The 17,527-nt window shown below is 44.1% G+C and overlaps 3 protein-coding genes across 8 annotated transcripts; 1 reads left to right on the top strand and 2 right to left on the bottom strand.

Moving 5' to 3' along the window:
• On the bottom strand, nucleotides 1-3,772 carry LOC108921619 (acidic leucine-rich nuclear phosphoprotein 32 family member B-like). The gene is made up of 7 exons (XM_018731154.2): nucleotides 3,544-3,772; nucleotides 2,119-2,268; nucleotides 1,811-1,933; nucleotides 1,341-1,524; nucleotides 1,059-1,198; nucleotides 842-905; nucleotides 1-680 (listed from the first exon to the last, which is right to left on the bottom strand). Exons 1-7 carry the CDS (start codon nucleotides 3,595-3,597, stop codon nucleotides 610-612), a joined length of 786 nt encoding a protein of 261 aa, XP_018586670.2. The 5' UTR covers nucleotides 3,598-3,772; the 3' UTR covers nucleotides 1-609.
• Nucleotides 3,773-4,708: 936 nt separating this feature from the next.
• On the bottom strand, nucleotides 4,709-10,614 carry znf414 (zinc finger protein 414). Of its 5 annotated transcripts, none has more exons than XM_018731151.2 (7): nucleotides 10,156-10,614; nucleotides 9,570-9,707; nucleotides 8,786-8,893; nucleotides 8,075-8,180; nucleotides 7,323-7,939; nucleotides 5,828-5,980; nucleotides 4,709-5,549 (listed from the first exon to the last, which is right to left on the bottom strand). In XM_018731151.2, exons 2-7 carry the CDS (start codon nucleotides 9,634-9,636, stop codon nucleotides 5,476-5,478), a joined length of 1,125 nt encoding a protein of 374 aa, XP_018586667.1. In that variant the 5' UTR covers nucleotides 9,637-9,707; nucleotides 10,156-10,614; the 3' UTR covers nucleotides 4,709-5,475. The 5 variants fall into 5 exon arrangements, 3 of the variants coding, with proteins under 3 accessions (XP_018586667.1, XP_018586668.1, XP_018586669.1); XM_018731152.2 differs by having other exon boundaries at nucleotides 10,550-10,612; XR_001965069.2 differs by lacking the exon at nucleotides 10,156-10,614 and adding an exon at nucleotides 6,840-6,913 and having other exon boundaries at nucleotides 5,468-5,549; nucleotides 9,570-9,814.
• Nucleotides 10,615-10,946: 332 nt separating this feature from the next.
• mob3a (MOB kinase activator 3A) lies at nucleotides 10,947-16,987 on the top strand. 2 transcript variants are annotated; one of them, XM_018731155.2, is made up of 4 exons: nucleotides 10,947-11,189; nucleotides 12,946-13,502; nucleotides 15,069-15,271; nucleotides 15,964-16,987. In XM_018731155.2, the coding sequence occupies exons 2-4, from the start codon at nucleotides 13,085-13,087 to the stop codon at nucleotides 15,991-15,993; spliced, it is 651 nt and encodes a 216-aa protein (XP_018586671.1). In that variant the 5' UTR covers nucleotides 10,947-11,189; nucleotides 12,946-13,084; the 3' UTR covers nucleotides 15,994-16,987. The 2 variants fall into 2 exon arrangements, with proteins under 2 accessions (XP_018586671.1, XP_018586672.1); XM_018731156.2 differs by having other exon boundaries at nucleotides 10,951-11,032.
• The last annotated feature ends 540 nt before the right edge of the window (nucleotides 16,988-17,527 follow it).

Genomic DNA, 17,527 nt, shown 5'->3' on the forward strand with positions numbered 1-17,527 from the left:
AGAACTCGAGTACAACAAAGCACATACAAAACAACAAAAGTTTAGATGGTTTATGACACATGGGAGACATGATCCATTACAAATCTACAGGTGTAGAATTAGTTATTCCAACTGTTACCTGCATTCTGTTGAAACAGAACTTAGGGTGTTCAAACAATAAATTAAAAAAATCTTCTGACAGCTAATTTTAAACCTAATATTCTAAGACACTTAATGCAAACTGCAAAACATATTGCAAAATTGTTAGAAAAACTACAAAAGCTATACATGATTATATACACTTTCTGCTTCACTTTGGTGCCCTATGTACACAAACTCAACCCAGCAGACAGTAGAAAAACATTTCTTTCAATCCTGGTTAGTTTTAAACAGCACTAGGACAATGGTTTTGGGTGTGTGTGTGTAAATAAAATTTCAGGTGTGACCCATCAAAAAAGGTGTTTCCTGAAAGGAGGAAAAGGTTCGTTCGATGGAACTCCACTTCGAACTCTGCGAATTTTCTCGCGCAACGTCAGTTATTGACTGCTGACATCCCACCCCAGACACTCGACGAAAACTGGTTTCAGCAGTCCTTGCTGTTGCGTAGCCCGAAAAACAGTGTCTCTATATTCAGTCATCTTCATCATTGTTCTCATCATCATAGTTGTGCCCCCTCTTTCTCTTCTCCCCCCGACTAAGCTCTAGAAAAGAAGATGAGTTATCGGTCATTCGGCATCCAAATGGATGAGACATTGGAACAAAAAAGTATTGGATGGTCTTTCATACACATATTTATATTTACCAGGTAAACACGGTGCCTCTTTACAGTTTTAAAATCACTCATCAAGTAAAAATCACAAACCTTCGGCATCCTCCGCATCCTCCTCATCTTCCTCATCCAGCTCTTCGCTCTCTCCTTCTTCATTCTGATGAAAAGCACAGAGATCATCGTCTCGAACCCTGTTCCACTCATTCACCACCACTAGTGGTTCATAGGACATGTGCAGTTTACACTGTACCCAGGAACAATCCAGGGTATTACATGAGGAGCATGTGGCTAAATTCAAATTCTAACATACTTCATCTTCATCGCAGTCATCATCGTCCTCATCATCATCTTCGTCACCATCCTCGTCGTCATCGTCATCATCATCATCATCATCTTTGTCCTCTTCTACATCTGACTCTCCATCTTCCTCATCCTCACTCGAGCTATCTCCTGGATTCAAAGCAGAGATATTAGTTTTATTCAACATTTCATCTATAAATTTCTTAACGCGGTGCAGGACATACAGTCGACACAAATGATTCTTCTTAGTTTTGTGAGGATGATTAAGAGTTTTCGCGCTGCAGCTCCTCACCATCCTCAGCCTGATCCTCCTCCAGTCCGTCCGGGTCAGAGTCCAAGGCCTCCTGGTCATCTGCGTCAAAACCATCCAGGTAGGTGATCTGAGGTAGGAGCTCGAAGACGCTGTCTCGATAGTCCAGAAGCAGGGTCACCTCACAGTTGAACAGGTCCAGGCTCTTCAGCAGGGGTAGCTTCTTCTGTAGGGGGGTTCAGACAGGACAGGCAGGTAGAGAGGGTCAGCACTCCTTCTTGAGGGAAGCAGCCCCAACAGGCACACATCCTGATCACATGCAGAGCCACGCATGGCTCCAACTGCAGCCTGAGTTCGGTCCATAGACAGGTGGCGACCAGCATGTCCTCAACTTCAGCTAAACATTAAAGTAGCAGAATGACGGAGGACCCATCCATCTGTTAAAAGAATTTCAATGCGCATTAACCATACACTAATCCCTCCGCTGCAATCACCCCAGGCGCGTACATTACCAGGGGCTCAAGGGTTCTCAGGTCCTTGATCCGGTTCCCACTCAAGTTGAGGTGCGTTAGGCCGGGGGTTCGCTCTGCAAGGGCCTCGAGGCCCCCAGAGACACGATTGCCACTCAGCTCCAGCTGCGAGGAACAGTTTAATGCACAAGGTAAACTCAAAGGTACAAAACATGTGCTCACACTGACCAAATACAAATATCTTCCAGGTTTCAGAATTAAACATTAAAAATGTGAAGTACAGTTAGAAGAAAAACTTCATGTATCTTTACATTATGCCAGCACATGGGTTTCCTTTCCCAGCATCTTACCTTGCGGAGCTTGGGCAGTTTGGGCAGATCATCTAAAGAGACCAGACTTATGCTGCTCATACTTAGGAACTCCAGATTGATAAATTCATCTGTGAGACCCCGGATTTTCCCATCCTCGGATCGACAGTTATCTAAAACCAGCTCCTTCGCCTGTGGAGGGGACGGGAAAAAAAAAAAAAAAAAAGAGAAAATACTGGTCGTTCAGTGACTACAGATAAGAAACAGTGAATTCAGATTTTTACAGGTCTTAAGGGCGGCACAGTGAGTAGCACTACTGTCTTACAGCACCTGGGTGGTGCAAGAGGATGTGGGCTCAATAGCCACTCAGTCTGTGTGGAGTTTGCATGTTCTCCCTGTGTGGGTTTCCTTCGGGTGCTCTGGTTTCCTCCCACAGTCCAAAGACATGCAGTTCAGGTTCACTCATAGTGTGAGAGTGACAGTGTGTGTTCCACTGATGTGTGGATGAGTGACCCATTAAGTAGTCTATCTAGGAGTGTAAGTCACTGCAGTGAATAAGGTGTGTAGGCTGAAAACACTAGAGTTCATTGGAAGTCGCTGTGGAGAAAAGTGTCTGCTAAATAAATAAATGTAAATAAATGCAGAAAATGTGTGTGTGTGTGTGTGTGTAAATGTTAGCGTAGTCACGTGCGATTTAGGTCAAGGCTACCGAGGCGTCTCGTGCGCAGTGTGGAAGGCACAGATTCAGGGTGTGGGAGCGCTTGTATGTCTCTTATGTATGTATGTGTATCCGCACAAAAATTTGCGGAGCTGCGGACTCACGGTTTGTGTGTCTGTCACACAAACACGGTGCTGTTGGGCTGAAAAGGCGGGCGACGCGTGATCATGATGATGTGAAGTGAGATGCAGAGATGCTGCGAGATCGTCGTGCAGCGAACTGGGACCGACAACCAGGGTCGGGACAAACAAAACCCGGCTGGTACAACAGGACCGTTCCTCGTTCATCTGAGATTTGCGGAGCACGAACGAACGGTGCGAAATCCCGAATGGAGGATCACAGCGCATCACTCGAGTCATTCATTGTGCTCCTTCTTTGTTAGATCGCAGCGGAGCGGAGCACGTGCGTGTCCACCGGCCCCTACAAGTGTCTTTCTTTGTACGGAAAGTGTCGGCAGCGTCTTATTAATTAATAAAACCTTCACTCCACTAGTCTGAAAACACCCCGAGGTGGAAGACGCAAGAAAAAAAGAATCAAACGACCTGCCGAGTCTGGTGTGTGTAAGTGTAGCCTGTCGTATCCCGCCCTTTGTTTCCAAACTTTCATAATGTTCCCAGCATGTCCGCGCATGCTGTTGTTATTACCGGTTTTCATTAATTATTATTATTAATAAATAAACATATAGGCTGAATTCGAGGGATCCCACTTAGAGGAGCTTTCGAAGAACAACTTAGCATGAGAATAATTACCTCGGAGGGTTTCCCGTTTCGAAGTTCCAGGTTGATCCTCTTTTCCATTTCCATGCTGTTCCCTGTGTCGGCCGATGTTTTAAAATATTTATGAATCGTGGTCGAAAGCCGGAACCTTATATCTAAAATTGTTTTTTTAAAAAACGCCGTAAATCGGAAAACCGCGATCCGCTACAGAGCGCACGGTTTTTTATCATGTATCAAAGCAAGGCGCCAAGTTGAAACAAAGTAGCGCTGATCCGGATCACGTGACCGCTCCCGGTCGCCCATAAAGAGCCTGCAAGCAGCCAATAGGAGACGGCGCTGCGCAATTTCAGGGGTCCAAGGACAGTGCCGCTGGATAAGTCCTCTGTGTTCTTCAAAAATGCAGCAGCTCTGCCTTCCTTTCTGTTTCGTTTGGACAAAGCAGGGTATATGGCCTTTAAACTCAAGTTAATTTGTCATTTATTTACTCCTTTACCCATATTTAGGACTTTGTCATTCTTGGTAAGTGCCTTGATGAAGCTGACTGCAGGAGGAGTTGAACCTGGGTCATTGGAGAACAAGGTGGCTCCTTTAACTAAACTAATATTTAGTGATGTTTATTCGTTGAGCTAATGTTTTTCTACAAGGCAGCTTGCAACGTTAAGCATGTACTCTGCTTGCAATTATTTGCCCATTTTTTGCATCTGTATAATTTCTACTGTATCAAATTGTTGAACCAGGGTCCTTTGATTGTAAGGCAACAGCTGAAACCACAATGATACCTGCTGTTTTATTATATTACATTATAAAAATATTTCCGATATATTTATAGGAAATGTATGAAATGTACACCGTAGGCAGCCTGGTGGCACAGTGAGTAGCACTGCTGTCTCACAACACTCAGTCTGTGTGAAGTTTGCATGTTCTCCCCGTTTCCTCCCACAGTCCAAAGACATGCTCTTCAGGTTTACCCATAGTGTGTGAGTGACAGAGTGTGTTCCACTGATGTATGGATGAGTGAGCCAGTGTAAGTAGTATATCTAGCAGTGTAAGTCACCTTGATGAATAAGGTGTGGGCTGATAACACTACATAGACTTCATTGGATGTTGCCTTGGAGGAAAGCATCTGCTAGATAAATAAATGTAGATTTAAAAAAGCTTTATGTGTAAAAAGTAAAATCAAACAATGAACAGACCAGTCTTTATTTACACTCCTCCATGCATATTTCTTTCCAAGTCCATTTCAGAATAACCATTTGTACAAGAAACACCTTGATTTCCACAGATTACTCAATATATGTGTTACTACATGAATTGTGAACTTTTCTACTCAACTTGCATGTTCCATATGCAACGTTCAGTGTAAATTTCTCCACTGTATTGGGTTTTTTTTTTATTTGCATTTTGAGAATATGCATGTACAGTATATCATCAAATTACCCAGAAAATAAGGGTTTTTGTATGACAGTGTCACAGATGACATCCCGGATAACTATCGACATTAATATTCATACATTTAGTTAAAAGGTTTTATGCGATATCAAATCACTGCTGTATTACAAACTTTATGCCATGTCAAAACAAATGTGTAAAACAGAAACATGACTAAAACAGACCTCAGTCCCACTGAAACCAGACATAACATTCAGTGACAGGTCTGCTGTATTTGATGTGGTAGACAATGACTCTGGACTATAAGAATACAAAACTGTCATACTCCTAGAAAAGACACATATTAGTATCTAGGATAAATGATACACACAACAAGTCTATGAAACTTGTAAGAAAACACTTCATCTAAAATTGAAAGGAACATTTATGACCTCAGAGATGTTTGCATTGGCTGGGAAGCATTAAAGTGTAGCAAGGCAAAAGATACAGCAGTAAAGCAAGGTGCAAGAGTCTGTTCTGTTCAAAAAGCACATGATTTTCCATGTCTAATTCACTGATGCTACAAGACGGAGACGATTACAGCTGTGTGTAGATGGAGGGCTCTGTGTCAGGTGAACTTCTAGGTTGGAAAGGAGGAACCACTCTAAAATCTGGAACACATTCAAGCAGAAAGTGGAGGAAGAGTGAATAACAGTCTCATTCATTCATTCATTCATTACTTCCAAATTGCTGGCATCATGTACACTGATCTCCTGCATTTATTCATTACATCATATCCAAATCTCATAATTACAACACACATTGTAGACAACTGATTGTGCCTTTAGGGCAGTGAACTGTTTTGGTTTGTGAATGATGAGCGTGATCTGCCAAAGCCCCAGATGCAGAGACCCCAACGCCAATCTGAAGAATTCAGATTCATCCTTACCCAGATCGCCTTGCAGGCGGTTAGGGGGCCCCTTGTGCTGGCCCTCGATGTGGGCCGTCATCTCCTGCCGGGTAGGGGTGGAGTGGCCACACTGCAGGCATCTATAGCGCCCCCTTGTGTGCTCCCATAGGATCCGATTGCTGAAGGACTGGCCTGCAGCGGGAGGAAAAATGTGGAGGGGATAGTCGACACCATCAAGGAGACTTAGTCCATGACATCGCGCTGCCTGCATTCTGGCTCCAAAATCCGCCCTGTAATGTCAGATGAAATTAATGTGCTCAAATCTAAAAATGGATCCACTGTCAAACAGGGAAAAATATGATCATGCAAACATTATTAAGGCATAGAATACTACTTAACTAACATCAGAATAATCAGCTCAGTTCGTTAACTGATGAACAATTTTACTAATCTTAGCAGCTGATTTTCACAACTACACATTACACCGTATTGTGGGGCATTCTTGGTAAACTTCCTTGTCTGAACTAAAAAGGTTAGTCAGAAAAGAGCTCGATATTAAGTGGGGGGGGGGGGGGGTTGCTGCAGCTCATTTCATGATTAGTAAACAGTGAAGCTGGAAAGCAAGCGCAGTCACCAGTCAGAACCCTTTTAACTCATCAGCTTGTTACCAGGCCTCAGAGACATCCAGCACAAAGCTAACACCCTCACAGTGGGCACCCTCTCGCAGCCTGACAGCTGCTAGCACCGGGGAAGGGGCAGGACACACTCAGTGGACTGTCAAAATGTTTAGTGTTTGGGGGCAAGGGTCACCTACTATGGGTCTTTCTACAGCGTTCTGCGGGAATCCCTTTGGGCTTTTGGCGCCGAGGCTAGGAGAGAGAGCCCCTGTAGAGCTGAAGGGCACACCACTTTGAAGCAGACAGGAGAAAATTATTTCGTGCTGCACCCCAGAAAAGCGTTCCCACGGGAGGGAGTGGGGGCCACGTGCCATGGGCAGCTGCACCCCCCCTCCGGCTGTGTGTGTGCAGTTCCATTGGTCTCCGTGCCTCACCTGGAATTCACCTGTACTTAAACTCTGACTGCTGCAGGGACTGTTCCTTCTGTGCAATACGGGCCCGGACTCGTCTGGCAGGACAGCGCACACGACAAAACACACAGATTCACTCAACACTGGAGGGGTCAGGTCGCGACGCGAGCGCTCGAGCTGGCGCGTTTGCAACCTAACCCACCGCAAACACAGTCATTCGGAAGAGAAGTGATCATTGCTGGGCAAACAGTCAGAGAAGGGAACACTGTTCAGAAAGAGCCACAGCTATGTACAGTCTGTGTAAGTGATGAAAATTCCTGCAATGTCCTTAAGCAATTCAGAATGCTCGCTTTCATATTCATGTGCTGCAAGTGACAGAGGGCAGCAACTCTGTGGGTTGATATCATTCTACAAGGTTTTTGTTTGTTTTAATTCTGAAAAATTTAAGAACTGATTAAGACCTTAACTCCTCCATCCCAAGTTTTTATTCACATCAGACTTACTCACCTTGGTTCTTCCTCCACACTGCGTTGGACCCTAGGGGCGTCGGGGGTGCTGCGGATGCAGGCGGAGAAGATGCAACACCTCGGAGAATGCGCTGCTGCTCCTGCTGCTGTTCCTGCTGCCCAGGGTTTGAGGGAGGAGGAGAAGAATGTAGGGGAGCCAGGTAGGCAGGGAAGGAGCCGGACGTGCCGTCCGTCTGTGGAGGGAAGTTCTGGGGCTGTGCAGCGAAACCTGATTGCTCAAAGAGTGAGAATGGCCCAGTGGAGGGAGCCCCAGAAGGGTCCAGGGGGAGGCTGCTGACGGAGGCCTGCAGCCCAGAGACAGCTGGCGCCGCAGCAGCAGGGACAGAGTCGACTGGTAGCGAGTTGGATTCTGACTTCATCTCCGATTCCTCCACTTGGTTCTGGGGGGGTGCGGAGGGCTCGCCCATGCCTGCGGCAACAGGAGCGTCAGAAAGGGCTGAGTCGGACACGGTGGGGAACTCCGGTGCATCCGTCACATTGGCAGCGGGGCTGATCTCTGCAACTTTGGCCGCCTTGCTCCTGGCCACTTTAGCACAGTTGTGCAAGTGCTTGAAAAGTGCACGGTAGGAGCGCAGCCTGGACCTGCAGCTCTCGCACCTGAAAAAGGGAAACACATGGCACGGTGTTCAACACACCAAAGCACTGAAGCAAGCCATAGCCAGCTAGCACAGCTGACCCCTGACCTCATATCCCAAAAACACAATGTACACGGCATCTGGGCCAAACACTCACAGGAAGTAATGGTTTGGTTTGTAGTGGCGCCTCATGTGCTCCATGAGCTGCTGCATGTTGGGGAAGGAGCTGGTGCATCCTAGAGCCGAGCACTGGAACATTTTCCCTAGAGCGGGACGCACAGACACGTTTACACAGCTGGATATTTCACTGCAGCGGTCCTGCTTAATTTCCCTTCTAAAAGGTACAACAGGGCCATGCTGACTTTCAGCTGTACTATGTGTTTGCCTTTCTCACAAGATGAGCATAAGTCCCACCATACTAAGAGTCATTGTTGGTAATAAGATTTTTTTTTTTTTAAACAGAACAGTAAATAGAAATTCCAGTAACATGCAACACACAGAAGGCTAAAGTAGTTTTTCCCATTTTTTCTTTCTTTTTTTTTCTCAATTGACAGCTGGTAGAGTAGTGGTTAGGCTGCTGCCTTTGGACCCAAAGGTTGCAGGTCTGATTCTCACCTCTGAGCAAGGTACTTACTGTAAAATTGCTTCAGTAAAATTACCCAGCTGTATAAATGGGTCAATAACTGCATGTACTTAAACACTGTAAGTTTCTTTGGAGAAAAGTATCAGTTAAATTGCTTAATGAACATACTGTATATAGCATTTCTCCACATATATCCCTCTCAAATGTGACTCATTTAATCTTTTACTCTGAGTCATCACAAGATACAGAGTTCTTTACTGAGTAAACTCCTATGCATGTTCTCACCTGGAAGGGACTGTGTGGGGATCTGGTGACTCTGGGTATGGCTCGTCAGTTTCTGCACATCGGTGAAGGTCTGCTTGCAGCCGTAGAATGAACAGTGCAGAATGGTTCCTGTGGGCAAAAGCACTCTGTTTATGCACAAAGGCCACTCTTTTCTAGTGTAAACTCATACCTCAAGAGCCTCTGCTAATGTGCACAATATTAATAGCTTCAGGTTTCAATTTTAAATTACTTTTAATATATATATATATACACATTTTTTACATTTTTATCCATGTTCAAATTAATATGCGATACATTTACATTTATTCAGTCAGCAGATGCTTTTCTCCAAAGCGAGTTGCATTGGATACTATGTAGTATTACTAACCGACACACCTTATTCACCGTGGTGACTTACACTGCTAGATACGCTACGCTACTTACACTGGGTCACTCATCCATACACCAGTGGAACACACTCTCTCTGTCATTCACACACTATGGGGGAACCTGAGCAGCATGTCTTTGGACTGTGGGAGGAAACCAGAGTACCCGGAGGAAACCCAAGCAGACACAGGGAGAACATGCAAACTCCATACAAACTGAGTGTGTATCGGACCCACGTCCTCTCGCACCACCCAGGTGCTGCGAGGCAGCAGCACTACTACGCTCCGAAGCAACGTACATCTCAGAGAACAATACAAAAAGTGTATTACATCAACAGAAGGAGAGATCTGGATGCAGACAATAAATAATATATTCTTGTTTTTGTCACAAATATGGCTCAGTGCTGATTTAGAATTACCTTCCATCTTCTGGGCAGATGTTTGCTGTACAGGGTTTGGCTCACATTTGGGGGTCTCCTCAGACATCCCTGGTGCATGATCTCTCCACGTTCAGACAAACTGTGGTCACAGACAGCAGTCTCTCTACTGCAGACTACCTGGAATACATTCAGATGATCGTGGAAGCCAGTAAAATAAGCAGCTGAGACAAAACCTCCACCACATTAAAACAAATTATTGTTAATATAATATTAATATTATAACACATTCTATTCAAATATAAGAAAAACTGTAAAGTAGAAGTTGGCGCTGCTGTTGTTCCTTTGGGTTACAGCAGGTGGTGAAGTGGTTAACAGACCATCTCTCACTCCTTGGCATTTAGCTGATGCTTTTCTCCGGAACAATATACAATGATACGCTTCCTACAGTTATTTACAGAGCTGGGTAATTTTTACAGGAGCAATTTACAGTATGTACCTTGTTTATGGGTATTATAGCAGTAGGAAGGATTTGAACCAACAACCTTCAGATCCAGAGGCAGCAGCATAATCCTCTATCCTACCAGCTGCCATAAATTCTGCTCTCTGGTACTACTACAGTACTTACCTTGAATTACTTCAGTACAGTAATAATAGATGTATAAATGGGTTACTTAATGTTGTAGCATTGGGAAAAATGCATTACTCATTATTTAACTGAATTAATTCAGAGATCTCAGAGCCAATGTCCAAAAAGCACCCAAAACGTTGATTATGACGAGAATTTTAAAAAAGCGCGATGATGATGGTTTCAGTACCACGTCCAGTTTTTATCAGTCTATTGTGTACTGTACTGTACACTGTACAGTCCTGCTCATTTGCATAGAAACCCTGCAAATACAAGCCTGAGCGAACCGCGCAAAGTCCGCGCACCATCAACCGGTGACACGCGCTTTCGCTATAATCCGGGCTATTCGTTTCGCGGCTTATTTGAAAAACAAGAAATACAAGCAGGTTCATACATAAGTGAAAATAAAAGGCGTAAATGGTCAGTTACACCTTCCCATCAGGACGGCCATTTTTAGCGCACTTATCGCGAGAACACGGAACGGCTGGGCGCGAGCTGGAGAAACGGCGACGCCTGTCGTACAGTGTAAACTATATATTGTACTGTGTAAGCAGGTCTTTGTGACACTAACTCCATATCTAACAATAATTTTTATTGTAGTAATACTATGTTAATTTTCATTCTGTTAGTCCAATGTACTTAAAGGCCCGATCGTTAAAATGGCACTTTTTACTTGATGTGATGCTTTCTGCTTTTTTAAAGTACGTGTGTGCGCGTGTAACCTTTGCAGTTTCTCCGTTGCGGGGGTGAGACTGTCTCTTTAAGAGCGCTGACGCCGCACGAGAGGAAGCGCCTTCGGCGAGGTGGAGTCTGAGTCTCAGTCCGTTAGACCGAGGCAAACTTCACCGTCACTTCTGTAAAAGTGCACTTCGCTACGGTAAATAAAGTTTTACATCACGAACACACACACGTAACTGTTCTTAAGGCGCCAGGGTACACGAAGCGCGGCTCACTGGTCCGAGAAGTGGCGAAGAGTGGAGCGCGGCAGTCCGGCTAGCGGCGGGGGTGAGCTAACTGGCTAAACCACTCCTCAGGTACGACGACGAGTCAACAAGTTATACAAAATCAACAAGTAGCACGTAGCTGGAGGGCTCGGCTTGATAAATTCCTGTTTATATTTATTTTATATAGTTTTTTCGCCGAAGCAGAAGTACGAAAACTCTGACGCCAAAAATAACCGATTTTATTGTGGCTTTTCCGCGTGAAACTCGTCTCGCGTCGAGGCGCGCGACGGCCTGAACCAATTAGCTGCCGCTGTCCTGTGATGGTAGCAGATTTCGATTTGTCCGCGTGAACGAGTACTGCGCGTGCGGATGCAACAGCACGAGTCTGTGTTTTACCAAAAAAAAAAAAGAAAAATCATATGTATGCGTACGCATATACATGCAAGACTTGCGTGTAATTTTTCGGCTGGCATTAGTCTTAGAAAACGAAACCTCACAGGGAAAGTCCATTCATGGCATTTGCTTGGTGACGATACGATTCTGTCATTCATATTATTACACACGTGGGTTTCCGACATCCTTAGACTAGAGAAGCCGGATGTTAATCGGCACCATCGTGATCACATTACTGAATATTCTACACTTCGCGCAATGCTTAGTGGAATTAACCCATGCAAAAAGGGAGACGGTGTAATGCGGTGGTACAGGAGCATCTTATTAGATGATATGGCATTTTCTCAGGGCTTTTACATTTTAAAAAACAATAGCGAAACTCTAAGCTTTTTATTTGTAAAGATGGCTTTTTTTTTTTTTTTTTTTTAACATTGGGCAGCAGGTGGTGTAGTCATTTTAGCTGCTGCCTTTAAATGTGCAGCTCCAGGTTTGAATTCCACTATGTGTAACTCTTGGTCAAGGTACTTCCCTTGAATTGATACAGTGAGATTACCCTGCTGTTTGAATGAGCCAATCAGTTATAAAGTTTAATTTTCTAATGTTGTAAGCTGAATTTGTATAAAGGAGTCTCGTAAATAGTGGTTAACAATTTTGTCTCTCTGCTTGTAAATTCTTGCATTTGATGATCTTTCATGCATGGAGGCTGAACTGACCTTGCTTAAGTTGGGGGTCAAGTTGGCAGCAGTAGAGCTACTATGCAGTTAATTAAATTTTCTGTGAAGCTTTAAGACATTTTCTTTATTTAATCTTGACTAGAAAGTAGCGCACACTTTCTTGGGTTAGCGTTTTGTTATTTAAGAAGACAACTTGCTCTAAAAACATGTTGCAGGGTCTTGGTTTGAGAGAAGCAGTATAACTTTGCTGCACTCAGTCATGCGATGTTGCTTTTCAGCAGCTGTTGCATCACTGTGGTTTCTGATGCTGCATTCTGTGACTGAACTAAATATCATGTGACCAAACCCCCTTATAGAAAGCTTGCATAGTTTATACATGTCCTTTGATATGAAGAGGTTCATCTGTATCTCTCACATGATTAAGTGCTCCTGTGAGAATGTCTTAAGTGTAAACATGCAGTGTATTCAGTTGGAGGTCTTTATAATCTGGCTCATTTTTAAGATTTATTTATTCTTATTTCTCTGCAAAGTGATGTACAGTGTTAAGATACTTAGAATCATTTATCCATGCATACGGTAGGGTAATTTTTACTGGAGAAATTCAGACCAAGTACCTTGATCAAGGGTACTATAGACAGAGCGGGGATTAAAACGAGGTTAATGTATGCTAACAGCTCTGACCACTATACAACCACCTGCTGTCCCACATATAGGAAGAGAGTAGACTATTGGCCTGTAACTAACTTGTGCTGTTGTCTCTTTTTCTCTGTGTGGTGCAGGTTCTGTGGAAACTGTTGCACTTTTCATCTGGAATTCAAATGCTTTTTAGTAACTGTTGTACATATTAGCACTGTTCTAGCTGTAATCTGAAGAACTTGTAATCGATACACAATAGATTGCGCCAACGTTAGACCCGTCATGTCCTTGGCATTGAAGCAAGTCTTCAACAAGGATAGGACGTTCCGGCCGAAGCGAAAGTTCGAGCCGGGCACACAGCGCTTTGAGCTGCACAAGAAGGCGCAGGCCTCACTCAACGCAGGCCTGGACCTGAAGCAGGCTGTGCAGCTGCCACATGGTGAGAACCTGCACGACTGGGTAGCCGTGCATGTGGTGGACTTCTTCAACCGCATCAACCTCATCTATGGCACCATCAGCGATTCCTGCACAGACCAGTCTTGTCCCATCATGTCTGGTGGACCCAAGTACGAATACCGCTGGCAGGATGAACACCGGTACAAGAAGCCCACCGCTGTCTCGGCGCCCAAGTACATGAGCCTGCTGATGGACTGGATAGAAGTGCAGATCAACAATGAGGACATCTTCCCCACCAATGTTGGTAAGGGTTGTGGCATCAGATCCTACAGTACTCCCCCAATTGGTTCCTACTTTTAAACTCTTAAGGAAAGAGTACAAGAATGATCCTTTGAACTTAGCCTTTGGCAGTCTTCCTTATTCAGATTTTATTAGTTTGTATTAAGTACCCACTTTTGTACAAGAGACAGTACCTCGATTCACTACAGTAAGCTACTTAAGTGTTTACCCATTCACGAAACAAGGTAACACACACAGAATAAGGATAATTCAGTCACCAGTTCCCTTGAAACACATGGCTTTGGACTATGGGAGGAAACCCACACCAGCATAGGAAGAACGTTCAGACTCTTCATACACTTACCTGGGTCTGACTGCAGGTCAGGGACTGTGAGTCACCAGAACTACCTGTTGTACCACCATGCTTCCCTCACATCAGTGCTCTAATGAGGTGTACATTCCAGATAGAACATGATGCAGGTTCGGATTTCAGGATGTGATACTGCTCTTTACATTCTTGAGAAATGCTTGTGAGAAGCAGGTAGCAAGTGGGTGGCAGTGACTTGTGGGTTTTGTTTGGTTGTACCTTTCAGAAGGGTATTTAATCTGTATTACTAAAGTGAAAATTATCAGCTATGTAAATAAGTCAAATTTGCAGTTGGTTTATACAGAAGTCAGCCAAAGAAGGACATGGCAAAATAGCATATTGTACTGTTTTGCGGTTTTAATATCCACTTGTCCAGTCCAGGATTGCTGTGTTCTGTAGCTTATCCCAGAAGCACAAGGTACAATCTGGATGGGATGCCATTCCTTCACAGCACAATCACACTCATTCATTCTCACACTCACACACTATGGGCAATTTAATCACCACTTAAAATGGATCTTTATACAGTTATAAGTCATTGGAGCAGCAATAAAACATGGGGGAGAACACCGACACTGCACAGATTGAGCTTGGTTTGAATCTGCATCCAAACCCCCAGCACCAGTAGCTGTGAGACAGCAGTGGTACCTGCTGTGCCACTACATTCATAGAATTGGCATTTTACGAAAGTACTAATATATAATGCATAAATGAAGGGTTTGAGGGAGTGGTGTGGTGAACCAGGTAATCTGTTACTACAGACAGTGAAAGCAGTGTGCCCTAGTGGTCCAAAACAACCTCTGCATACTATGGGATGAGGTGGATGAGAAGATGGCCATGCCACACAATCTCCTCTGAAATCCTTTGTGTTGGTGAAATCTCCTGGTTTCCCCACTTTCTGAAAGTTGCTTTGGTTGCAAAGTGAAAACTAGTGCTATCTTTTTTTTTTTTTTTTTTTTTTTAAATTTAAAGCAAGCCTCTGCAGGAAGCTGGAAAAGAGCTGAGGGAGGAAATGTAGTTTGATTGCTGTAGTGTGCAGAAATGGGGAGATGACATCACCTTCCCTGTTTACACATTGTGCCAGATGGATTTCTCATGGGGATTCATGGTCATGTGACAAATGCCGGAAGGGAGCTTTACAGCATGTCTCCCCCCCCTTCAGTACAGCAGTTTCCTGCCTTAGATGTTTAATTCACATGATTGTTTTTGCCTGCTGTGTTTCAGGTACGCCCTTTCCAAAGACCTTCATGCAGGTGGCAAAGAAGATCCTTTCCCGCCTGTTCCGCGTCTTTGTCCATGTCTACATCCACCACTTTGACCGTGTGAGCCAGATGGGTGCCGAGGCACACGTCAACACCTGCTACAAGCACTTCTACTACTTTGTCACGGAGTTTAGCCTCATTGACCAGAAGGAGCTGGACCCATTGGTGAGAGAGGCAGCAGAAGCAGTTGGCAGTATTTTTAGTGTTAAAGCACAATATTCTGACTCAGATCAAGTTGGATGTAGTTTTTTTTCATAATTAATTTAAAAAATCCAGTTGCACTAAAAAGCTCGATAGACATCCCTTTGTTTTCACAGGTTATTAAATAACTGTTGGGTTTAGCAGAAAATTCTGAATAGCTTTTGTGTGTTAAAAAAATCCTTTTTTTAAAACATTTTCAAGCTACATTAAAAGAAAACGCAATTTAACATAAACAGGAAAATGTTTCCATGTTGCAATTGTGTAAATCAAACATTAGTAACGAGAAGACAGTTTACCTTTATTTCCCTTAGTATACTTTTCTCTCTGGGTCATGTGTTAGCATCACTGTGTGGGTATAGGAGCGACACTAGCAAACATCCATCCCATTTGGTTAAACATTTGCTAATGTTTACTGCAGAGGAGAGTAATTGGTTAGCAGCTTGTCTTTACTGCAGTGCAACAGGCAGAAGAAGCTGTGCTCAAGCTCATGTCTGCAGCATGACAGAGAAACACAACCACTGCAGTAACATCTTCATGCAGAAAGAACACAACAGAACATAAAGCTAATGAGGAGCAGCATTCACTCATACCTAGAAACAGGTGATGGCAGGAGATGCTGCCAACTTCATAGTGTTGTCTTCCATTTTTCCTCACAGAAAGAGATGACTTTGCGGATGTGCCACTGAGGAGGAGGATGGGAGGGTCTTCCGCACCTAATGACCACACATTCCACTGCAGACCAACGGGATAGACCACAAGGCCACTAAGAGCAGTTGGCACCTGAGAGTCTATTTTTCTAAACTTATATTTCCTTAACGAATAGATTGAAATTTTATTAAACTCAGCTTATTTGCTGGGTAAGCAGAGGTTTTAAGACTGAAGTTTTAAGCTGTTTTGTTTTAAGAGAAACATTTTTTTAATTCAGACTTGATTCATAGCATATAAATGATTAAGTACGTACTGTTTAAACTTTAAGATATTATGGATATTAACTCATCTGTAACCATGTGGAGTCTGTCTTTAGTGGACCCTGGTTTTGTACCCAAAGGGATAGAAGGAAGGCAGTTGAATCATGTTTGTTTGATGGTTTTTTTTTTTTTTAATATAAACAAGGAAGGCTGCTCTTAAGCATGACTTTGCTGTTACTTTGCAGTTAATATCAGCAGTAACATGGCGATTATTTGTCTGCCACTTAAATGATTCGATTTATTGAAAGCAAAATGCTATGAATAATTATTGACTGATCAGTATGGTTGTATTGAGCAGGGGCATGAAAACAATGGAAGTTCAGTCTGTAGGCCACAGAGTTGCTCTTTACAGTAGCCTACATGTTTAACGGTAGGATGTGGTCAGTAAAACATAATAATTAACCAAAGACGCTTTCACAGATCTGTTCAGTTGATTGTTAAATGGTTGAACTGAGTATTTCCAGCCCTAATTGTTGACTTGCATGTATTCATGTGTCCTTTTATTAGTCTCAGATGAAAGGTACTGAATTTTACTGGGCCCTGACTTGTTCTACATGTTTTCGTACTGCTCCGGTTGCTTTTTGAGTCGAAAGGTCAAGTACTTCCATTCCGTGATACATAATTTCAGTGTATGTTCAAGTTTTAAATGGCACTTGTTCTTTCTCCCTCGCCATTTGTCTGTTTTCCTTTATCTGAATAAATCTATTTTATAACCGAATGTTTGGTGAAGGAGTCCAGGCTGTCCGGTAGGTGGCAGCACCGCGCGGGGTATCAAGCAAGGACGTCCGGTTACTGTGAAACTTGGCAGGAAGTGGATTACAAGTCTGGTTTGAGCTCAGCTCGAGGTCTTCCGTCGCGTTTTGTCGTGTTCTGCACCTTCCCGTAGGAGCACGTGCACCCGATGACCGCACTGCGCGGGTATTTGTGCGGTACGTGTGTCAGTGATGCTGATCCGGGATCAGTTCGGCCTTCCCGCCTCTGATCGGGTTTACTTGTACCGTGAGGCGCAGGTTACAGTGTTCCGGAATGCGGCAGAAAGGTGAAAAACGGACGGACACACCCACGTGCCGTGGGGCGTGTTTGTAATGTCAACAGAAATGTACCCGGGTGACACACTGAAAGGCGGCAAAACGGAGCCTCGCGTCGCGAAGCGCTGGGGCTTCCAGGTCGTGCGCGAGCGCCAAGCGATGTTCCGCCGCGTAGCGCACGTTCGCCGACTTCCTGCTCCGCTACGTGCCGCACGCGAAGAGCT

Source organism: Scleropages formosus, chromosome 25 (genome assembly GCF_900964775.1).
Source record: "Scleropages formosus chromosome 25, fSclFor1.1, whole genome shotgun sequence".
Lineage (NCBI taxonomy): Eukaryota > Metazoa > Chordata > Actinopteri > Osteoglossiformes > Osteoglossidae > Scleropages > Scleropages formosus.

Excerpts from the sequence above, each read along its gene's own strand:
- LOC108921619 (XM_018731154.2), bottom strand. The coding sequence starts at position 3,597 with ATGGAAATGGAAAAGAGGATCAACCTGGAACTTCGAAACGGGAAACCC. Across the intron at positions 2,269-3,543 it reads GAAACGGGAAACCCTCCGAG|GCGAAGGAGCTGGTTTTAGA; the intron begins GTAATTATTCTC and ends TCCCCTCCACAG. Across the intron at positions 681-841 it reads GGATGCGGAGGATGCCGAAG|AGCTTAGTCGGGGGGAGAAG; the intron begins GTTTGTGATTTT and ends CTTCTTTTCTAG.
- znf414 (XM_018731151.2), bottom strand. The coding sequence starts at position 9,636 with ATGTCTGAGGAGACCCCCAAATGTGAGCCAAACCCTGTACAGCAAACA. Across the intron at positions 8,894-9,569 it reads ATCTGCCCAGAAGATGGAAG|GAACCATTCTGCACTGTTCA; the intron begins GTAATTCTAAAT and ends TTTTGCCCACAG. Across the intron at positions 8,181-8,785 it reads CCCCACACAGTCCCTTCCAG|GGAAAATGTTCCAGTGCTCG; the intron begins GTGAGAACATGC and ends GTCCCGCTCTAG.
- mob3a (XM_018731155.2), top strand. The coding sequence starts at position 13,085 with ATGTCCTTGGCATTGAAGCAAGTCTTCAACAAGGATAGGACGTTCCGG. Across the intron at positions 13,503-15,068 it reads CATCTTCCCCACCAATGTTG|GTACGCCCTTTCCAAAGACC; the intron begins GTAAGGGTTGTG and ends GCTGTGTTTCAG. Across the intron at positions 15,272-15,963 it reads AGAAGGAGCTGGACCCATTG|AAAGAGATGACTTTGCGGAT; the intron begins GTGAGAGAGGCA and ends TTTTCCTCACAG.